At 44.4% G+C, this 17,329-nt stretch overlaps 2 protein-coding genes across 2 annotated transcripts; both read right to left on the minus strand.

The window, feature by feature from the left end:
- Positions 1 to 686: 686 nt before the first annotated feature.
- On the minus strand, positions 687 to 5,979 carry LOC118102775 (leucine rich adaptor protein 1-like). Its single transcript, XM_035149264.2, has 2 exons — positions 5,541 to 5,979; positions 687 to 2,615 (listed from the first exon to the last, which is right to left on the minus strand). Exons 1-2 carry the CDS (start codon positions 5,760 to 5,762, stop codon positions 2,226 to 2,228), a joined length of 612 nt encoding a protein of 203 aa, XP_035005155.2. The 5' UTR covers positions 5,763 to 5,979; the 3' UTR covers positions 687 to 2,225.
- A 695-nt stretch (positions 5,980 to 6,674) lies between these two features.
- Positions 6,675 to 10,945, minus strand: LOC118102774 (5,6-dihydroxyindole-2-carboxylic acid oxidase). The gene is made up of 7 exons (XM_035149263.2): positions 10,402 to 10,945; positions 9,609 to 9,931; positions 8,295 to 8,499; positions 8,019 to 8,186; positions 7,751 to 7,930; positions 7,493 to 7,639; positions 6,675 to 7,394 (listed from the first exon to the last, which is right to left on the minus strand). The coding sequence occupies exons 1-7, from the start codon at positions 10,754 to 10,756 to the stop codon at positions 7,210 to 7,212; spliced, it is 1,563 nt and encodes a 520-aa protein (XP_035005154.1). The 5' UTR covers positions 10,757 to 10,945; the 3' UTR covers positions 6,675 to 7,209.
- Positions 10,946 to 17,329: the final 6,384 nt, after the last annotated feature.

Genomic DNA, 17,329 nt, shown 5'->3' on the forward strand with positions numbered 1-17,329 from the left:
ACAGCTAGTGAAGTATCGTGCCCTCATTCATTTGCAAGCCAAAGATACCAAGGTTCCCGTTTTTTTCCAATAATGACTTTCCCCTGTATTCTATGTCTGGAACTTCAATTATCACGTGAAAGATAAGAAGCTGGCGAGATGAAATAGGAAAAAAACAAAAAAAACATTACAGGCCTTCACATATTCTACGTGGGTTGGCATTTCACTTCCAAGTCTAGTGTTATTTTAAATGTCATTCAGTTCGAGCATTGCACAGATGAAAGATAATTATAAGGTTTCGGGAAACATCATTCCTCGTCTGTGATTGACGTTTGCAAGGCCGTCCTAGCCTTCCTCCGCTTAGAGCTTGCTAATTAAAGTACAAATAAGCACGTGTCTCCCAAATTTATAAACCCTCTCCCTGCTTTTGTGTTTTATCGAAGGAATGTGACAAAGTGAATTAACGAGGGTAATTGTCCTCGGCACATTTCACAGGGGCACCGTCAAGTCGGACTTTATTATTCAGAGATTATTCTTAACTCAATTTTACCACGAAGGGAACGTGGCATAATGTTCGCTTTCCATCCCATTAAGGTTCCATAATAAGGTCGGTGAACTGCTTTTTTCTAAAAATGGACACTTACTCAGTTCAGTTTAGGAACGTGCGTTTTTTCTTTGCATTCCAAACGTAACACAATGCGAGCCGAGACGAGAGTTACAATATATTATTATTTCATTTCTGACAACAACAAAATCATCAGCAGTCAATAAAGCCATTTCCAAAGCAGGCAGCGTTACAAATACAAACAAATCAACACATTTGGGAGTTAAAAACCCAAAACAACACACTTAAGCACAGCGATGTAAAGCTCTCATTAAACCTTTTTTAAACAACCGAGAATTCAAAAATGTGCCCACAAAGCAAACATGTGTTTCTCTTCTGTCCGCCATCAGCAAATCTCCCATCTGGTGTTAACAGGGTTTTCGCCTCAGGCCTAAATGATCTATCAGACAATGAAACTGCTTTGTGTTTTTTGTTTTTTTTCAGTCAAGCATCTGTGCTTTCAAATGTGCAACTAATCTCCCGTGTGTAAGACTTCTTGTCGTGAATTCTCCACTTGCTGAGTGTGGCTCGGCTTAGGGGGACTTGCATCAGTCAAAAACAATGAAGTGAAAAACAATGAATAGCTTAACACACACAGTAGGTGGTGCTCGGCGTTTTGGCATCGAAACAAATTGCACTTGCTGTAACACTTGAACCAACCACTTTGCCACTTGGAGCAGCGCAGGGGCTCTTGAATCGCTCGGCAAGAAATGTCCAATTTTCCAAATGGCTGCTAAATCCTAATCTACTCCTTGACTCAGATCTGCTGATTGCAGATTGACCTCGCGCACAATCACACCAGTCGAACGGTCCACAGGTCGAGAAGGAAACTGCTTCAATCCACCCTTGGCTAGGAAGAAAATAAACTCCTGAGGTGTTAGCTAACGTCCGGTCTCTCTGCACCTTTTTGGTTTATTCAATCTGAATTATTAACAAAAAAATTAAGACGTAAAGGAACAGTTACAGCATTTTCACTTGCATTTGGACATTAAGGCGACATCCACACAGCTACGTTTTCTTTTGAAAACCGATCTCTGTCCACACAAGCGTTTTGGCTCCAAATCAGTTTTAATCCTTGTCCATAGTGACACGCCTGAAAACTTATATCACGTGACTGCTCATGCACACTGGGCATGCACGTGTCGGTGTAAACAGGAAAGCATGAGTGATCGTCTCCTACACATGAAAGCACTAGTATCATTGTAAAATGCAAACAGCTGCTGGCCGAGAGTTCAGCAATGCTTGGAATGGACAACCTATGTTGCGTTCTTCACTGGTAGCCGAGGCTAATGACGGTTGTTTTTCTTCCAGAAGGGGGGCTGGAGCCAGACGAATCAGCGAAGGCTATATCGTGACTCCAAAAGACCCAATCAGCACGAGGTTGCGAGTGTCTACTTCATGGTTTTCAAAAGACAGGCCCTTCAGTAGCAGAGTTAATAACACTAAAAACGTAATAGTGTGGATGTAGCAAGTGGCAAAGGTCTGATGAGGTGTGTCAAATCGGTAACGTAAGGAAGCTGGTTTCAATGTTAAAAAATCAAAATGACTTATTTGGTAAGATATTAGAAAAAATGTGATGCGTGTGGGGAAAAAAACAACATGACAACTTTAGTCTTTGAACAACGCGTTTAGCTCAGCATCATTATCCAAAGCAGTAGTATTCATCCGACTCCACCCTGAGTTTCAGCGGCGACTTGCTGAAGGAATCACCGTCGATTACAGTTTTCTCCACAAAGCATTCGAGGTCCGAGGGCGACGGATCATCGGGGAGATCTTCTGCTAGAGTGTCCAGGTAGCTGCCGACCGACAGGCCGTCCAGGTCGTCGCTGTTGCCGTCGTTCAAGCTGTTGAAGCTGCCGCGCAGCGATGTGCCGTCCTGGCTGTCTGATAGGCTGTACAAGCTGCCCGTCAGGCTGCCATCTTGGCTGGCGGCGCCTCCCTTGTCCTCGATCATCCAGCGGATGGACTCGATGCCCTCGTTGATGGACATGAGCTGCTGCATCAGCTTCACGTCGATGGCTCGTAGATGTGCCTGTTGGACGAGAACATCGCAGTCAGGTCACGATACATACAGATGATCAACATTTAAGAGGGATTATCAGATTTGGGGATTTGCTGATGTTATTATCATATCGTATAAGATAAGAATTCCTTGCATCAATAAGGCTATGCAGAGAAGCTAGTTAGCTTAGCATCAATATGGTAAAGGCCTAGCCTGGCTCTGTCCTAAGGCACCAATTAGCACATTTAAAGACAAACATCTGAGGGCTTGTCTTGGGTAATATGCTGAACTCTGGACCATTTTGCAAGCTACAACCTCATGTTGTAAATCGCAAATAAACATGAGAACTTGCAATCTTCACGTGTATTCCACAGAAAATGTCAACCCAGCTGCTGCATGAAACAGTGTGGCCCTCAGAAGTAGAATACAAGTCAGCAGAAAACACAACAGCACGTGCTTCATTGTTAACTATTGTCAGCCTTGAGGTTCAAAGTGCAGTGGTTAGACCCTGGGGAACAGCAGGTGAGATAACTGCTCACGCCACGAGGTCCATTGAGTGACTGTCCTGGAGCTGTCGATCGTGTCATCAGCGATTGAAACGTGAAGATGATGTACTGTAATGAAAACTGCATGACATGACTGAAAGCTCCAGAGTAGCACGACCTTACATTGAGTTGTTTCCTCAACTGTAAGCTCCCTTTTGTCGTCTAATGTCTGGAACATTTTGTGCTATTTTGTCTGGACTATCGGGCTTTTGTTAGGAACAAAGACGCCCAAACTATGCGTCGCTGAAGAAAGGAGGACGTGTAATCGCCGTGTAGCTGCACAGCCAGGAGACGCAGCTCATCCAGGATAATGAATGACGTGGCTACTTTACACAGTATGACCATTAACTCAACTCCCCGCCACGACAAGCCCTGCCATTGATTGTGGATGGGAAGTGGACAGCCTGCGGAGCCATTCAGAGGGATTCCTCTGCGTCGACTGGGTGACAAACGCCCCGGTCAGAAACAGCTGGAACATCCTGCCACGGTTAAAACGCATTGAAACAGATGTAGGACAGACGGGGCTGGTACAGTGTTTCAGACAGCTGGCTTCATGCAACAGCCTTTTCTCTGTGGATTTAAAACCGGCCATGCCACTGTGTTTGTTTTGTGTGTGCTACCACAAGCCTTATACAAACACGGAGTGGCGCACAAGCAGCTTTTTTCATGTTGGAGGGCCCCCAGTGCGTCGGTATCACAAAATGAGTTTAGGAAACACAATTAGTGCTGCACTGGATGGCAACACTGAAGCTGCAATAGCGTTCAGTCATATGAAACTAATAAGAGCTGGCCGTGATCTTTTTTTTAGGGGGAACAGCACATTTCAGAGTTCACTTGCTCCTCTGACAGGCTGTAGATTATTGTAGCCTCTCAAACTAATGTAGGTGAGTCAGAAGTGTGTGTTTGTGTGCGCATGGTAGACTTGTGCACAATCAAAACCGAGCAGTTTGGCTGGATTGGTGGTAAAGCGGGCCACAACAACAAGAAGGCCCAAGATGGCTCGAATTCAGAATGAGCGCTCTACAGATAACAGACCAACAACAGACTTGATTCATATTTAAAAGTAGATCCTTTGTCCTCAAATGGCTGCATATACTTGTAAAAAAGTTAGGTGTAAACTGGGGGGAGAAGGTTTTTACATTTGCAAAGACAAAACCAGAGCTAATTATACGTCTCAATACTCCGTCACGTCAACATCGAACTAAGCCTATCAAGGCAGAGTGTCCCAGGGCGATGACACAGCCCTGCCACAGTCTGCAGAACTCGGTCAACTTGGCCATCTGCTCAGGAATCCTAATACCCTCTGTGACCTTACTTACTGCGTGCGGGGCCTCTGCTCTGACTCTGCTGTAACAAGCGTGGCATTTGAAAAAAAAAAGGAAAAAAAGGGGAAGATTTAATGCCGAGGGTTAGCTGATAAAAAGCATGTAACGGTTGGAAAGGTAATTACACAGGCACTGCTGGGATTTCAGGGTAGTTTGAATCACGAGAGGGAGGAGAGATCCCCCTCGAGTGTGGAGCATTCATCAGCAGAGCTCTGTCTGACTGGTGTGGTACTGTAGGTGTGAATGGCTCTCACCTACTGACCAGTTTCTTTGTGAGTTTGAAAGACTCGGGGCAACAACCCCCCCCCACTGACCACTTTGCATTTAACAACCACATGCTGACATGAAGACCTGTTTTGCATCTAGCGTCGGCATTTCCTGTAGAGGCCTAATAAAGGTGATTAGAGCCTATAAAGAAGAGTTATAATCACATTAAACTTACCCGACATGAAAGAATGCTAAATAGTAGGGCTGGGCGATAACGGTTACATTTTTCTCCTTATCACGATATATGTCACAATATTATTTATTTCAAGTTTGTATGATTTTTGCACCCGAGTGAAGGTTGTGGTTTGAAATTCCTGAATCTGAGGAAGATCAATTGTGTTTTTACCTCCACGATCCATAAGCAATGTATCGATATATTGATTTGTTATACTGCTATCAATGATAATTATTGATGTAGTCTTATCGCCCAGCTCTTCTAAGTAACCATGGTGATTGGTTCTATAAGATATTGTTTTCATTATTTCTAACGTTGGTAAATAACTAAAAAATTTAGAATTGTGATGTTATTACATGTTGGTAAATATGTATATATATAAATTTTGCATTTCATTAATGATTTTCCATAGCTTCTATATTTCCATACATTTACAAGTACTTTACTGATGTCTATCTATAACTGCCCTCGCTGCTGTAACATTGCAAATGTATAATAAAGGCTTATAAAGGATTATCTGATCTTATTTTAAACTTGCAATGTCCCCTGCTCCAAATGGTTCGTTGCATGTGCAGCTAATCAAACTCACACTGTGACAACTTATTCCTTCAGTCAAACAGGACAGAGACAAAGGCCAACTCACCATTTCTTGTTTGAGGAATTGCATTTTGCTCTCCAGTCGCTTCAAGTCTCCAGAGTTGGCACAGCACTTGTTGTGGTTGACTAAATGCGGCGGCGTGGACTTCTCGTGCTTGTCGTGATGTTTTCCTCCAACGAGGGAGCGAATGAGACTGTCCGGCACTTTGCGACCCAGCTTGGTCTCTATATCCTTCAAGTCGGGCAACGCGCTGCTATCCCCGTCCATGGCGGTGAGACGGAGAGATGGCACACAAAAGCCTCGCTGCGTGCCGGGGTTTGAAACCGGCGGAGGCGCGCAATTACGCACGGGGAGCCACGACCAGGAGAAGAGTTGATTCGCAGCTCGGCGTGCGCTCCTCACAACTTATTGCTCGCACAGTGAAGTGATGAGCCACAAACTCTGCACCTCTATCTCCCCCCCCAACAGACCTCCCACTGGAGCTGTGTGGCCAGTAGAGACCGCTCACTGACAACTCGCACTGCGTAAAACCCTCCCACAGGGGGAGCTTCCTCTGAAACCAGACACCACACAGGTGAGGTGTTGTGAAACAAAAGGTACACGAGGGGATACATTCTTCAGGGTTTATAGATTGAATTGGGAGGCACTGGGAACTGAAAGTGCCAACATCAACCTGGAGGAAACACTCCAGGCTGATGATGGATTATATAAAACGATGCATCATGCGATTTGTCATAATCATAAGAATGTGCAAACACAACCACTGTGCGATTTCTGCACCCGCAGCCAACAACAGTTTGGCAAAAGCAGGAATGTAAAAACATTTTTTTTAAAAAAGCTATAAAGATACAGAAGAAGTAAAAAGCTGTTGATTCTGCATTTTATCACATTTCCTCTCACTTACCCTCTGCTTTAATAATTAACTTTTTATATCTTCATTCATTACGAACACCATTTGCATGATGTGGATCGATGTCTTAATACAACATAAAAACACAAACACAAACAAATCTCTCTTAATAATCAGTGTACAAGCAAGTTTCAGATATTTGCCCAGAGCGCCCCCTTGTGGGCAGTGCGGCTCTACTACATGGGCAAACACATTTCTGTCCATCAGCTGAACTGAACCAAACAACTGGGATTGTAGTCAGAGGAACAGATTAGTGTCCAGGCTGCAGACAGGTTGTAGATGTTTAATTATTTGGCAGTGTATCACACTCATATTAAGCTGTCCGATACGTTAAAAAGTGTTACCAAAAAAAGTTAATAAGTTACAGAACATCGGCATTCTTTACACTTGATCACCTTTAAAATTGAAAGATAAAAACCTACAGAAGAAGGCACAACACTGCTGATACTAATATGACATTTTAAAAGTCGGACTTTATTCGAACCCATTCTCATATTTACCAGAAATCTCAAATTTTTTTGGGGGGGGAAGTCGTACTCCTAAAGACAACTGCATGTATTCTTTACCTTTAAAGGCTAAATGAGTGATTTATGTGCATCTGGAAAAGAAAAATATTTGCATCTGCTGTATTCCTTTGAAAAAAAAATGAACTATACACATTTTTTTTTGATGTAAGTGTAGCATAAATAGGATTTTCAAGAATCGACACGTTCTCCCGGTGAGATTCAGGTACAAAAAAAACACAAAACTGAATGAGTAAAGAGAAGAGGCACATAGGTGAAGCTTGTTTTCCAACACGCATCTTTAAACTACCGACTGGCTCTTTTCGTCGTCGTAGCGCTGGTACTGATCACTGAGCAGAGGCTGGTGGCCCTCCATCCTGGACCGGGCACGCACGGCACACGTGGTGGCGGCGAAAACGACCGCGACGACCACGAGGGCGGCGACTATTGCCATGGTGATGATTTCCGTCGTAGTGAAAGGTTGACCTAAGGAAAATAGTGGAAGTGGATGATTATGGCCCCTTGACCTCAGGGTTAAAAGCAAACCCACGTGAATTCGATGGCAACAGGAGTAAAACGCGTACCTGGCCATTCGGCTTCGTAAGAGTAACCCAGATTTTCCGGGGCCATCACAAACATCTCGGCGTTCGTCACTGGAGGCCAGAAAGGCACCATGTTGTAGCCCCTGTTGTGACCAATGGGGGCGTTTTCCTCAGGGTACGTTGCTGAACCTGACAAGAAAACACAAGTTAGCCTACAAGCTCTTTATTGTAATAAGGATTGAGTAAAAAAATACACAACAAATGGCTTTTTAACGTGATTTTTTGGATTAATAAAAACACCTGGACTCTGTCTCCTCAGCCATTCGTCAAAGATGGCGTCAGTGTATGTGTGGAGCAGCACGAAGATGGGGTCGTTGGGCGAGAGGTGGGTCTGTCCCCCTGTGCCGTTCAGGAAGAGATGTGCCAGGTTGTGGAGGCTCCGGACCGCAGGGTCATAGTTCCCCTGGGGGGCGCTGTAGCCTACCAAAAACAACATGAAAAAACGACCATAAGAAAAATGTAGAAACACTCTGACAGACAGGAAAATACCTTTTTGGTGCCCGCTCACCTTCAACTGTGTTTCTGAAACTTTCAGAGGAGGTGGAGTAGTACGGCGGCGTGTCGAAAGCGTTAACCTGCAGACAGTCCGCCACATCCTGGGGCTCCGGGAGACGCTGGACCATCGGCCTGTTCACGTTCCCTGCTGGGTTCCTTCGGATGGGAGTCGTCTCCGTGTCTGGATGGAGACGGGGGAAAGGAACCAGATGACTTAGACCATCGACAAGAATAAAGAGGATCTCTGTAACATCACATGGTTAAAAAAAAATAAGAACAGTAGCCTCACTGTTGCAGATGGTTCCCAGCGTGTCATAGTCCTCCACGCTCTCGCAGATGACCCTCCACTGGGCGAAGATGGAGTTGGGGCTCAGGGAATTCATGTCGAAACTGCTCCTGGCGCCCATCAGGTCGTCGGTGCAGATGTCACATGTGCTCCCACCGATGGCAAAGTTCCAGTAGGGCAGGGCGAAGGAGGGGTCTTGGAGCATATCCTAGTTATTGGGCAAATATACAAAGGAAAAGTTTAGTGTCTGGAATGTGATAATCGAAGTTTGCTGTCGACTTTATGTTTGTGTATTGAAATCCCCTCGGGAAATGTACCCAGAGTCTCAAAGAGATCTGTTCTTTGTGGAGACTTTATATGCAACATATTGTGTTTAGAAAAAGGAAAACACAGAATAAGTCGACAACAAGAGATTGGAATATATCAAATAATAAATAAACATGATATATATATATATATATATTGTATTTATAAGGTTCGAGAAAAAGTGCAACGATACTGAAAGAAAATACTTCAAATAAATAAAAACCTAGTGCAAAGCCACAATTTGAGATAAATGAAACCCAATATAAGTTTGTCAATACGTTCATTCATCAAGCTACAAGGGAAATTGAATCCTTGTACCCCTATGAATCACTTCACTGTTTCCCTATGAGAAAACACTGCAAATCACCAAATCCCATTCTTAAATTCTGCAGTTTCTTGATCCCAAAAAAGCACTAATGGCTCCTAATCACTGCTCATGAATCCCTCCATTTAAGGTCTGAGCTTTCGGAACTAAAGCCTCATTTGTCTTCTCGCCAGTTTCTGAGCAAAAATAATCCAGCGCATGATTAAAATACAGGCCCCCGAACCAGACAGGATTTCATTGTGGCACAACAAGGAGCTGAGACAGTTGTAGTCATCTTTGGTTGATATAGCTTCTCCTGATCTTTGCATGGAAATGAGCTCCCTGCCTCTAACTGTGCCTGCTGGTGTGTTTATTCAGTAGAGTAGTGAGTGGGGGGGGGGACTGTTATTTTCTGATAAAACGCTTAAAATTGCAATTTGCTTAGCGGTGATAAGGCATGAAACTGTGTTGCCAATTGTGATTTGCTCGCCTGTAAAGTTGTGGGGAAACAAATTACACAAAACAAACAAGAAGGGGAAACAGCAGCTTTGTTGTAGCGGGCGATTAGTCAGGGATGTAACTGGTAAATTACCAATGTGGAGGTGGCAATTACCCTCAGGCCACCACAAGGAAAATCAATTCGATTCTTTCCTTTATCCTTAAATACCAATAAGCACAGTGTCATTACTGGTTATGCAGAAGCTCACCTGCATGTCGCGCTCCAGCTGCAGCAGGTGGAACCTGTGCCAAGTCACGAACCCGGGACCCTCGTGCGAGAAGTCCACTCCCCCGAAACTCGCCTGCCCCGCGCCCAGGAACGTCTTGCTGACGGAGTAGTAGTGGGTCCAAACGAAGTAGTTGTAGATGGTGATGTTCTCGAACTGCACCGTGTTCCCGTCGGGCCCCAGGATCTCCGCGTGCCGCCGCGTGGCGATCACCAGGTCCGGGTGCACCGTGCGCTTGGCCTGGTCCAGCGCGCTCACGAACGCGCGCTTCTGGTCCGAGCTGAGCTGCATCACGTTTCTCCTCACTGGGGAGGGAGGGGAGTGATGGGGAGGAGGAGGGGGGTGGGGGATTAACTCACTCAGTCATGCGTTATTTTGTGGATCAGCTTTTAATGAGCGAGGAAATGCAGAGAACGTGCGTAAAAGGCAACTTTGATCATTTCTTTCAGCAATTATAATACTTTTGTCTTGTGTTCATGGGGCATTAATCTTAATTATTATTACTATTATTTCTGGTCAAGCCTGGATAAACAGTAAACGGGCCTAAACTAGCTAAATTGGCTGGTGTGTGGGGTCCTAAAGTAGTGCTGAAGTGCCACTGAGCAAGGGCAGATAATCCTTACTAGCTCCCAAATATCTGTCAGCTGACTTTATGACAATCAAATATAATATATATGCACTAATATAATAACATCTTAAACATAACATAATACAACATCTATGAGAAGTTAATTATATAAAAAAGAAGTTCTCCAACCGGAGGACGCGCACTTACCGACAGAAACCCTCTGGTCACAGTTGGCTCCGGTCCATCCGTGCCTGCAGCGGCCGCAGTTAAAGCCGCTGAAGTTCCCATTACACTGACAAGTGCGGTTGAAGTAACGGATGGGCCACCGCTCCCGGTCGTCCCGGCCGTCGTGGGGGTACTGGGGCCCGTGCGGCCGCGCGTCAGCCGTGATGGACACGCACTGTCCGCGGGCCGTGGCGGAGCCACACGGGTCGTTGTCGAGTCCGGAGGGCGACGGGCAGCACTGTCCGCTCCCGAGCCCCACGGGGGTCACACACTCTCTGGGGAACTGAGCGACCACGACCACCGCGCCCACAAGCACCAAAACGCAGCTTTGCCACATTATCCCAAAAGAAGTCGAGTTTTACGCACAGCTGGCAACGGTTTTACCAACAGGATAGTTATCTGCCTTTATGCACTTCAGCTCAGCTTTTATTTGAAATGAACGCGCATCACCTCTGTCTACTGATGAGTGCGTTTGAAAACGTCCTCTCCCTCGCGCACAGGCCCCTGCTTCCCCGAAAGCAGCGAACCGTCGACCTTAAATACCGGATTAGCGCATGACTAGCCGGATTTTCTAACTCCCGCGTGATCCCATCACATAACATCATATTTCCTACTGGGGATGGGGGGATGGGGGGGGCACAAAGGTAGTAGGATCCGGTCATGCACAAAATTCTTCTTCGAAAGACTCACTGCACTTTTACAGCTGCCTGGATGAGATTAATTGTCAGAAAGTCTAATTCATTACACAAATGATCATGAATGAGAAATGCCTGTAGATGAACTGTAACATTTGTGAGCACAATTTAGTTTTTTTATAAACGTTTTTTAAAATAAATGTTGCCCCTGGCACACACACACACACACACACATGCTTGTGCAGTGAAAACAATCAGCTTGGTGCTGGAACACACACTCTGAAATATTTCTCCCACGAACACGAATGAAACAGGAATGCACCAGATAACACAGAACGTGTCATTTTCAATATAATGATCCAGTTTAAGCCTGAAAGATTCACGTGTTTGTTCATCATCTTTTGGATCATTTGACTTCTCCAGAAGGCTTCTCTGTCCCCCCCCTCTCTCCCACCTCCTCCTCCTCTCAGAGCTCTGAGCTGTTTTGCTATGAGCATGTGAGACATGGAGTCATGATGAAAGGCATTTATTCCACAAAAGAGGCCTCCCAGGAATGGAGAATTCTCTCTTTTATTTTGTCTTTGTTTTCTCAAATCAAACCTAATCCGATGCATCGTGGTTCAAATTTCCCTGCACAATAAACTTAAATCAGCTCAAATACAGGTGCACTAAGACGCTTTCACTTCCTCTAACAGTCAAACACTTGATATTCCTGAAGAGAGCGGGACTGATTTACTTGTTTACAATGTGCCGCCCCCGAAGGCTTCCCTCTGTGTCTCCCTTATTTAAATATGACATTGAATTGAAGTCCTTTGAATCTGCTTACGGTGGCGAGAACAGTGGACTTGGGTCGACTCCAGGGTTCCATGTTTGTTTGGGTCTTCAAGCGAGATGCGGCATGTTTAAGTTTGCAGAAAAGTCTCCCAGTCATAGTTACGACAAACTATAACGCAACTTTGAATTGACACGAAAGCACCATAAGATCCTTTGTACCTTGACAATGCCCACATGTTTCAAACCCCACTCATTTAATTGGTAACACAGACTTTCTATTACACATTTTTAAGCCTCCAACCCCCTGCTGAGATAAAAGTGATGATGACATCAGGCTTGATTTACAGTGGCTCATCTGTTTAACCATGCTGACTGGTATATTATTCCTGACAGGTACAATGATCTCTGTGTGTAAAATCTGGTGGAAAGTCCCTCTAGATCTATCAGTAAAAATAACACTTCACCAGAAAGATAGAGATGATTTAAAGATGGACGACGTGTCTCTACTTCCTCCCATTATCTCGAAATGAAGCCAAAATATCCCACATACGAACGCTGCCATCATGAGCTTTGTACCAGAGTCTGTGCAGGAGCCCTGGTATTGAGTTCCTGACGGTGCACTGACCAATCGTGAGTCGGTCTCACCTGTCAGTCATGACGTGTCACCCAGTTTTGACGGCATCAAATAACTAATTTAAACCAGCAATGACAGAAACCATCTTTGAGAAAAATGTACTTAACGTGCACTTTGACTTTTGAGTTTGGTCCATATCCCAGCCACTAACATGAAGGCTATGGAACTCCTCACCTCACAACCAGCCACCAGGGGGCGATGGAGACAATTTGCCTTCATTTCCTTGGAGCTGTCGTGTGACTTTATGACCAGAAGCCAATCCAGTGCAATGCATTCGAGGTGAAAGTGGAGTCAGCCAGAATGAAAAAGTGTTTAATTATTGTGCAAACTTATCACCCCCTCCTCCACAGCTGACGTGTTTTTTCCCCCGTTTACCTTTTTTCCATGTGTAGCGTTGATTTGTATTTTGCCTCCGAACGCCCCTCCAGCGTGAGCACGCTTTGTTTATCTGCTCCGCTCTCCTGCAGGTGAAGGGGGTTTGGGCTGAAAACAAAAACAGAAAAGAACAACTTTGATTAGTTTATATGAGCTGATGATACCTGTGGCAAAAAAAAAAATCGTGATTATTTTGGGTTTGCTGCAACCACAAGCTCCAGGCAGTTTTGTGATAAGGAAAAACATTGGCTGCTTAAAACCTGCAGCAACAACCCCAAGGAGTTCGAAATCTAGGGCAGGATCAGCGAGGCAGGCTCTTTCAGAAAACATTCTCACATCCCTCACAAAATTCACTTCAAGCTTCACACTGGGTTTGCAGTCAGGGCACCGGGTAGTTTGAACGACAGCGTTTGTTTGATTATTCGCAATAAATTCACACGTTGCACATCAGATATCCACCAGGGGTCCGACGCCCACCAGGAAGCAAGATATTCACTCGTCAAATGAAGTCTATACCCTCAAAAAACAACAAAACACAGGAGCACACGTTAGATGGAAGTGATGCTGAATACAACAGTGGTCGGAAAGTGCACTTAAGTACAATTTTGAGGTAATTGTACTTGACATGAGTATAATTTGTTTAGACTTCTACTTGACGGGTAAATAAGATAATTTGTGCACTTCACTCGCTTATCAGCTGTGGTAACTTCGTTTTTTGGCCTATACATACAAAATGGGATAGAGCACAGTAAACCAGTAAAGATTAAACCAGTTTGTGGGATGTGACCCCTGTAAAAAAAAAAGTACGGTGGCCGAGAGAGCTCAACACACTGCAAATTAAGAAAACACATGCAAATGGAAAAATATAAATATAATATACCACCAAAGTAAATCATTATAAGATATGGGATACTTCAACTTTCTTCAGTTAAACACATTCTGCTAATAATGGGTGAATACTTTTAGTTCAGTAGTATTTTAAATCCAGGACTTTCACTTGTAATGGATACAAGTAATAGTTGTTTTACATCGTAGTATTCATTGGTACTTAAGAAAGGATACGAGTACTATTCAAAGTATTGTTTCACGAAGTTTGCTTTAGGATTAAGTCGTTTAGTTCTGGAGTTAAATTGTGAACTGTAAATCCTGAAATTCTTTCTTGGACAGAGGGGATGCAATTGATTTATCCTCAGGCACAAATAAATATATCGGCACAGTGTTTTTCTAAGAGGAGGAACTTTGTCTTTATCCCCCTGGTGAGATTCCATGCACTAAAAAGGATTGTTCACCCAGTCACATGCGTTTCACATTGATTATCACAATTCCAGTCGGGGATGTATCGTTTCATAATTGGGGCGTGATGGTGAGGATTACACAAAGCTAGTGCTAAGCTCATTCTCAGGAACTTACATTTGAAAATACAGCCACATTCCTGACGTATGTGCACTTCTCATGTTCCCCCCCGAGAAATGGTCCGAAGGCCCGTTAAGAGTCTCGATACTTTTTTCTACATTTATTTACAATATGAACAGTGGCAGGACTAAAAGTTGCTTTGACCTTTAAAGGGTCATTATGGCCCCTAAATGAATCTATATGAGTTATTGCAGTAATAGACTTGTGGGTGTTTAATAATTCAAAGTGCGGAAAAAGCTCGGCGGTGGTTTTAAGCTCACGTTTCCGGAGACAGACATTTACTGATCGTCTTTTAATTACAAGATTTATCATATCTCTGCCTAACTTACATACAGTTCACCAAGAATATATCAAATGAGTTTACATGAGTGCAAAGGATCTAAAGGCAGTAAAATAGGTTTAATCCAAACTCATTTATTTAGTTTATTACTCATTTATTTTATATTCCTGCACATTAAATTAGATGTAAAACAACAAATGTCACCACACTAATCCACTGACTGAAATTCATATGAGCGTAACAAACGTGCAGAAATAACATCGGAAACTGTAAATATACACAAACATCTGAAAGGTGGGTCTCATCATTGTTTGGAAAATCCGCTGCAATTTTCTGCCAGGGGTGCTCCAACATTTACACATCTCCACTGTTAGTCCCGTGACCACGGCTCAACAGACCTCCCTTTCATCCCCCCCCCCCCACCCGCTCCCCCTGCCACCATCATGTGTGTGTCTGTGTGTGTGCTCACGTCTGTGCATGTGTGAGAAAACCACAAAAAAAAAGAAAACCTTGGGCAGAGGATGGAGGATCATGTGAGAATATGTGACTCGGGCTTAATGGTAATCCTTGCCTTTGGTCAAAACGGCACAGTGGGAGTCATTAAGAAGGAGCTACACGAGCGGTTCATGACTCCCTCTCTCCCTCTCTCTCTCTCTCTCTCTCTCTCTTCTCCCCTTCTTCTCCCCTGTCCTCCAAGACAATGCCTGCAACCGGCTTGTCATTCTCTTTCAATTTGACATGGCAGGGCCGTCTTTTGGCGCCCGCCGTCACTTCATCACGGGGGCCCCCGCGTTTTCCTCGCGTTCATTTGCCTCCGCTGCAAACGAGGGGGAAAATAAACAACATTTCTCACAATCTCAAAGAACGAGTCCCGTGTGGACGCGCCGCCGCAGCTCCGGGGCGTCGGTGATATAACGAGACGAAGCGCACGCAGCCATGCTAGGAGCTAGTGAGGGCGTAGCTGGAGACGGCAGGACTCTCGCTGGCAGCATCCCTGATAATGTCAGTGCTTAGCTTAGCGTGAAGTTTACTGTGTTGACCATTTGAAGTTGCTGGGGACATCGTTATGTTGCAGGAATTTGAAATGAGTCACAAACCAAGGTAGTGAGGGAACTTGTGCAGGATCAGAAGTCAACCAAAGGGGGACATGAATGCGTGGACCCGATTTCATGGTATCTGTGCACCATCAGGAGAATAGTGCCGGTCTAATTCCACACATGTTCCCTTCTCTCTTCCACCAACACCCAAGGTCAGGTTATAGATAAAGGGCCAACTAGCAGTGCATAGTAGTGTCTCCGCTCAGGGACTTATTCAAATGCCCCAGACAAAGAGGCACCAAACCTCCAACTCTTTACACCAGTAACACAACGTGATTTAGGAATGCATGCTTGAGGCTTAACTATCCAATGGGATGTGAACACCTACATGTAACATAGAGAGGGACAACAATTCTGGCCTTTCATGGATGTGCTGTTGGAATGGGTGACGCAAGCAGAGGGAGATATACTGAGGATGCTGTGGGAGACATCCTGAGGCTCGCTCATGTTACTCTGCTGGTGTTTGAATGTCCGTCCACCTTCTGGTCTCCTTGATTGCATCAAGTCTACATTAAACTGTTCTGCATGAGACATCAGCTGCTGCCTGAGTTCCTCCTTTCACCAGCTTCCCAGAAAACCGCCATCACAATCTAACCTCTCATACACATTTACGTCAGCAATACATTTGAGTGGGAAATCCCGTCAAGTCGATGTTTGAGAGCCGCAGAGACATTTGGTGAAAATATAAACTTCACGCTGGAGCCTCGAGAAAAGCCGGGGGACACTCAAAGTCAGACGGATTCATCCTGTTGGGAGGATGAGTTTGAAATGTCATGGCGATAAAATAGTTGTTGAGATGTTTAACAAGACAATAGGCGCAGAATCTGCGTCCGCTAGTAGTTTATTAACACAATATAATAACTTAATCTAAGTTTATATTCTCTCTGACCAATCATAACTACTGTACATGGAGAGTAACAGAAAATAAAACCGGGTAAAAGTGATTCTCTATTAATTTCTGATAGGGTGTGGGCTACTATTTCAGACCATGTTCCGAATCATCCAAATGTAATTAGTCCATTGTGAGGACAGTGTGAAAAACCTCCTCATGCTGAAAATATATATATATATACGTATCTACGATGGCGCGAGTTGCACAGAAAGTTCACCACCTAATTGAGCCGGGAGTGAATGGAGGTCGATCCTGTGGGACTGTGGACTTACGGAATGAAGCAGACTCATGACCAAAGCCCTGGGGGTGCAGAGTGTGGGAGTGTGTGTGTGTGTGAGTGTGTGTGAGTGAGAGAGTGTGTGAGGAGGAGGAGGGGGAGGCTTATCTCCCTGCAGCCTGCATAGTTTTTTTTGGACTCATTTCTTCACATTGTATAAACCTGCAGCGACTGCAATTGCAAAACTCTTCTCTGGGCCACGAATCAACGAAGAATTCACTTTTCCAAACTGATAAAAAAAAAAAAAAAACTACTGCAAAGACCGATGACGTAAATGCGCTGGAGCTACGTTCCCTCAACAGATGCAAAATTTCCTTAAATGCATTTGCAAAGGTCATGACCGACATATCGAAAAGGCTCGGGATCCATCCATTTGGAATCCTTGACTGGAAAAAGCAGAGAAGGAAAATAAGGCCGGGGAACAAAGGGAATGCATTTCTGTAAAAAAATAAAAATGTATGAAGCTGATGTGCTGGGGAACACAACAAAGCTTTTTGTCAACAATCAGACAAATGGAGTTTTCTCCTGCGATA

The sequence above is a fragment of the Hippoglossus stenolepis genome, chromosome 23 (genome assembly GCF_022539355.2).
Source record: "Hippoglossus stenolepis isolate QCI-W04-F060 chromosome 23, HSTE1.2, whole genome shotgun sequence".
Taxonomy (NCBI): Eukaryota; Metazoa; Chordata; class Actinopteri; order Pleuronectiformes; family Pleuronectidae; genus Hippoglossus; species Hippoglossus stenolepis.

Coding starts and splice junctions, on each gene's coding strand:
- LOC118102774 (XM_035149263.2), bottom strand. CDS start 10,756: ATGTGGCAAAGCTGCGTTTTGGTGCTTGTGGGCGCGGTGGTCGTGGTC. Junction 7,931..8,018: donor TTTCAGAAACACAGTTGAAG/GTGAGCGGGCAC, acceptor TGTTTTTGGTAG/GCTACAGCGCCCCCCAGGGG. Junction 7,640..7,750: donor GCTGAGGAGACAGAGTCCAG/GTGTTTTTATTA, acceptor TTTTCTTGTCAG/GTTCAGCAACGTACCCTGAG.
- LOC118102775 (XM_035149264.2), bottom strand. CDS start 5,762: ATGGACGGGGATAGCAGCGCGTTGCCCGACTTGAAGGATATAGAGACC. Junction 2,616..5,540: donor AATTCCTCAAACAAGAAATG/GTGAGTTGGCCT, acceptor CTCGTCCAACAG/GCACATCTACGAGCCATCGA.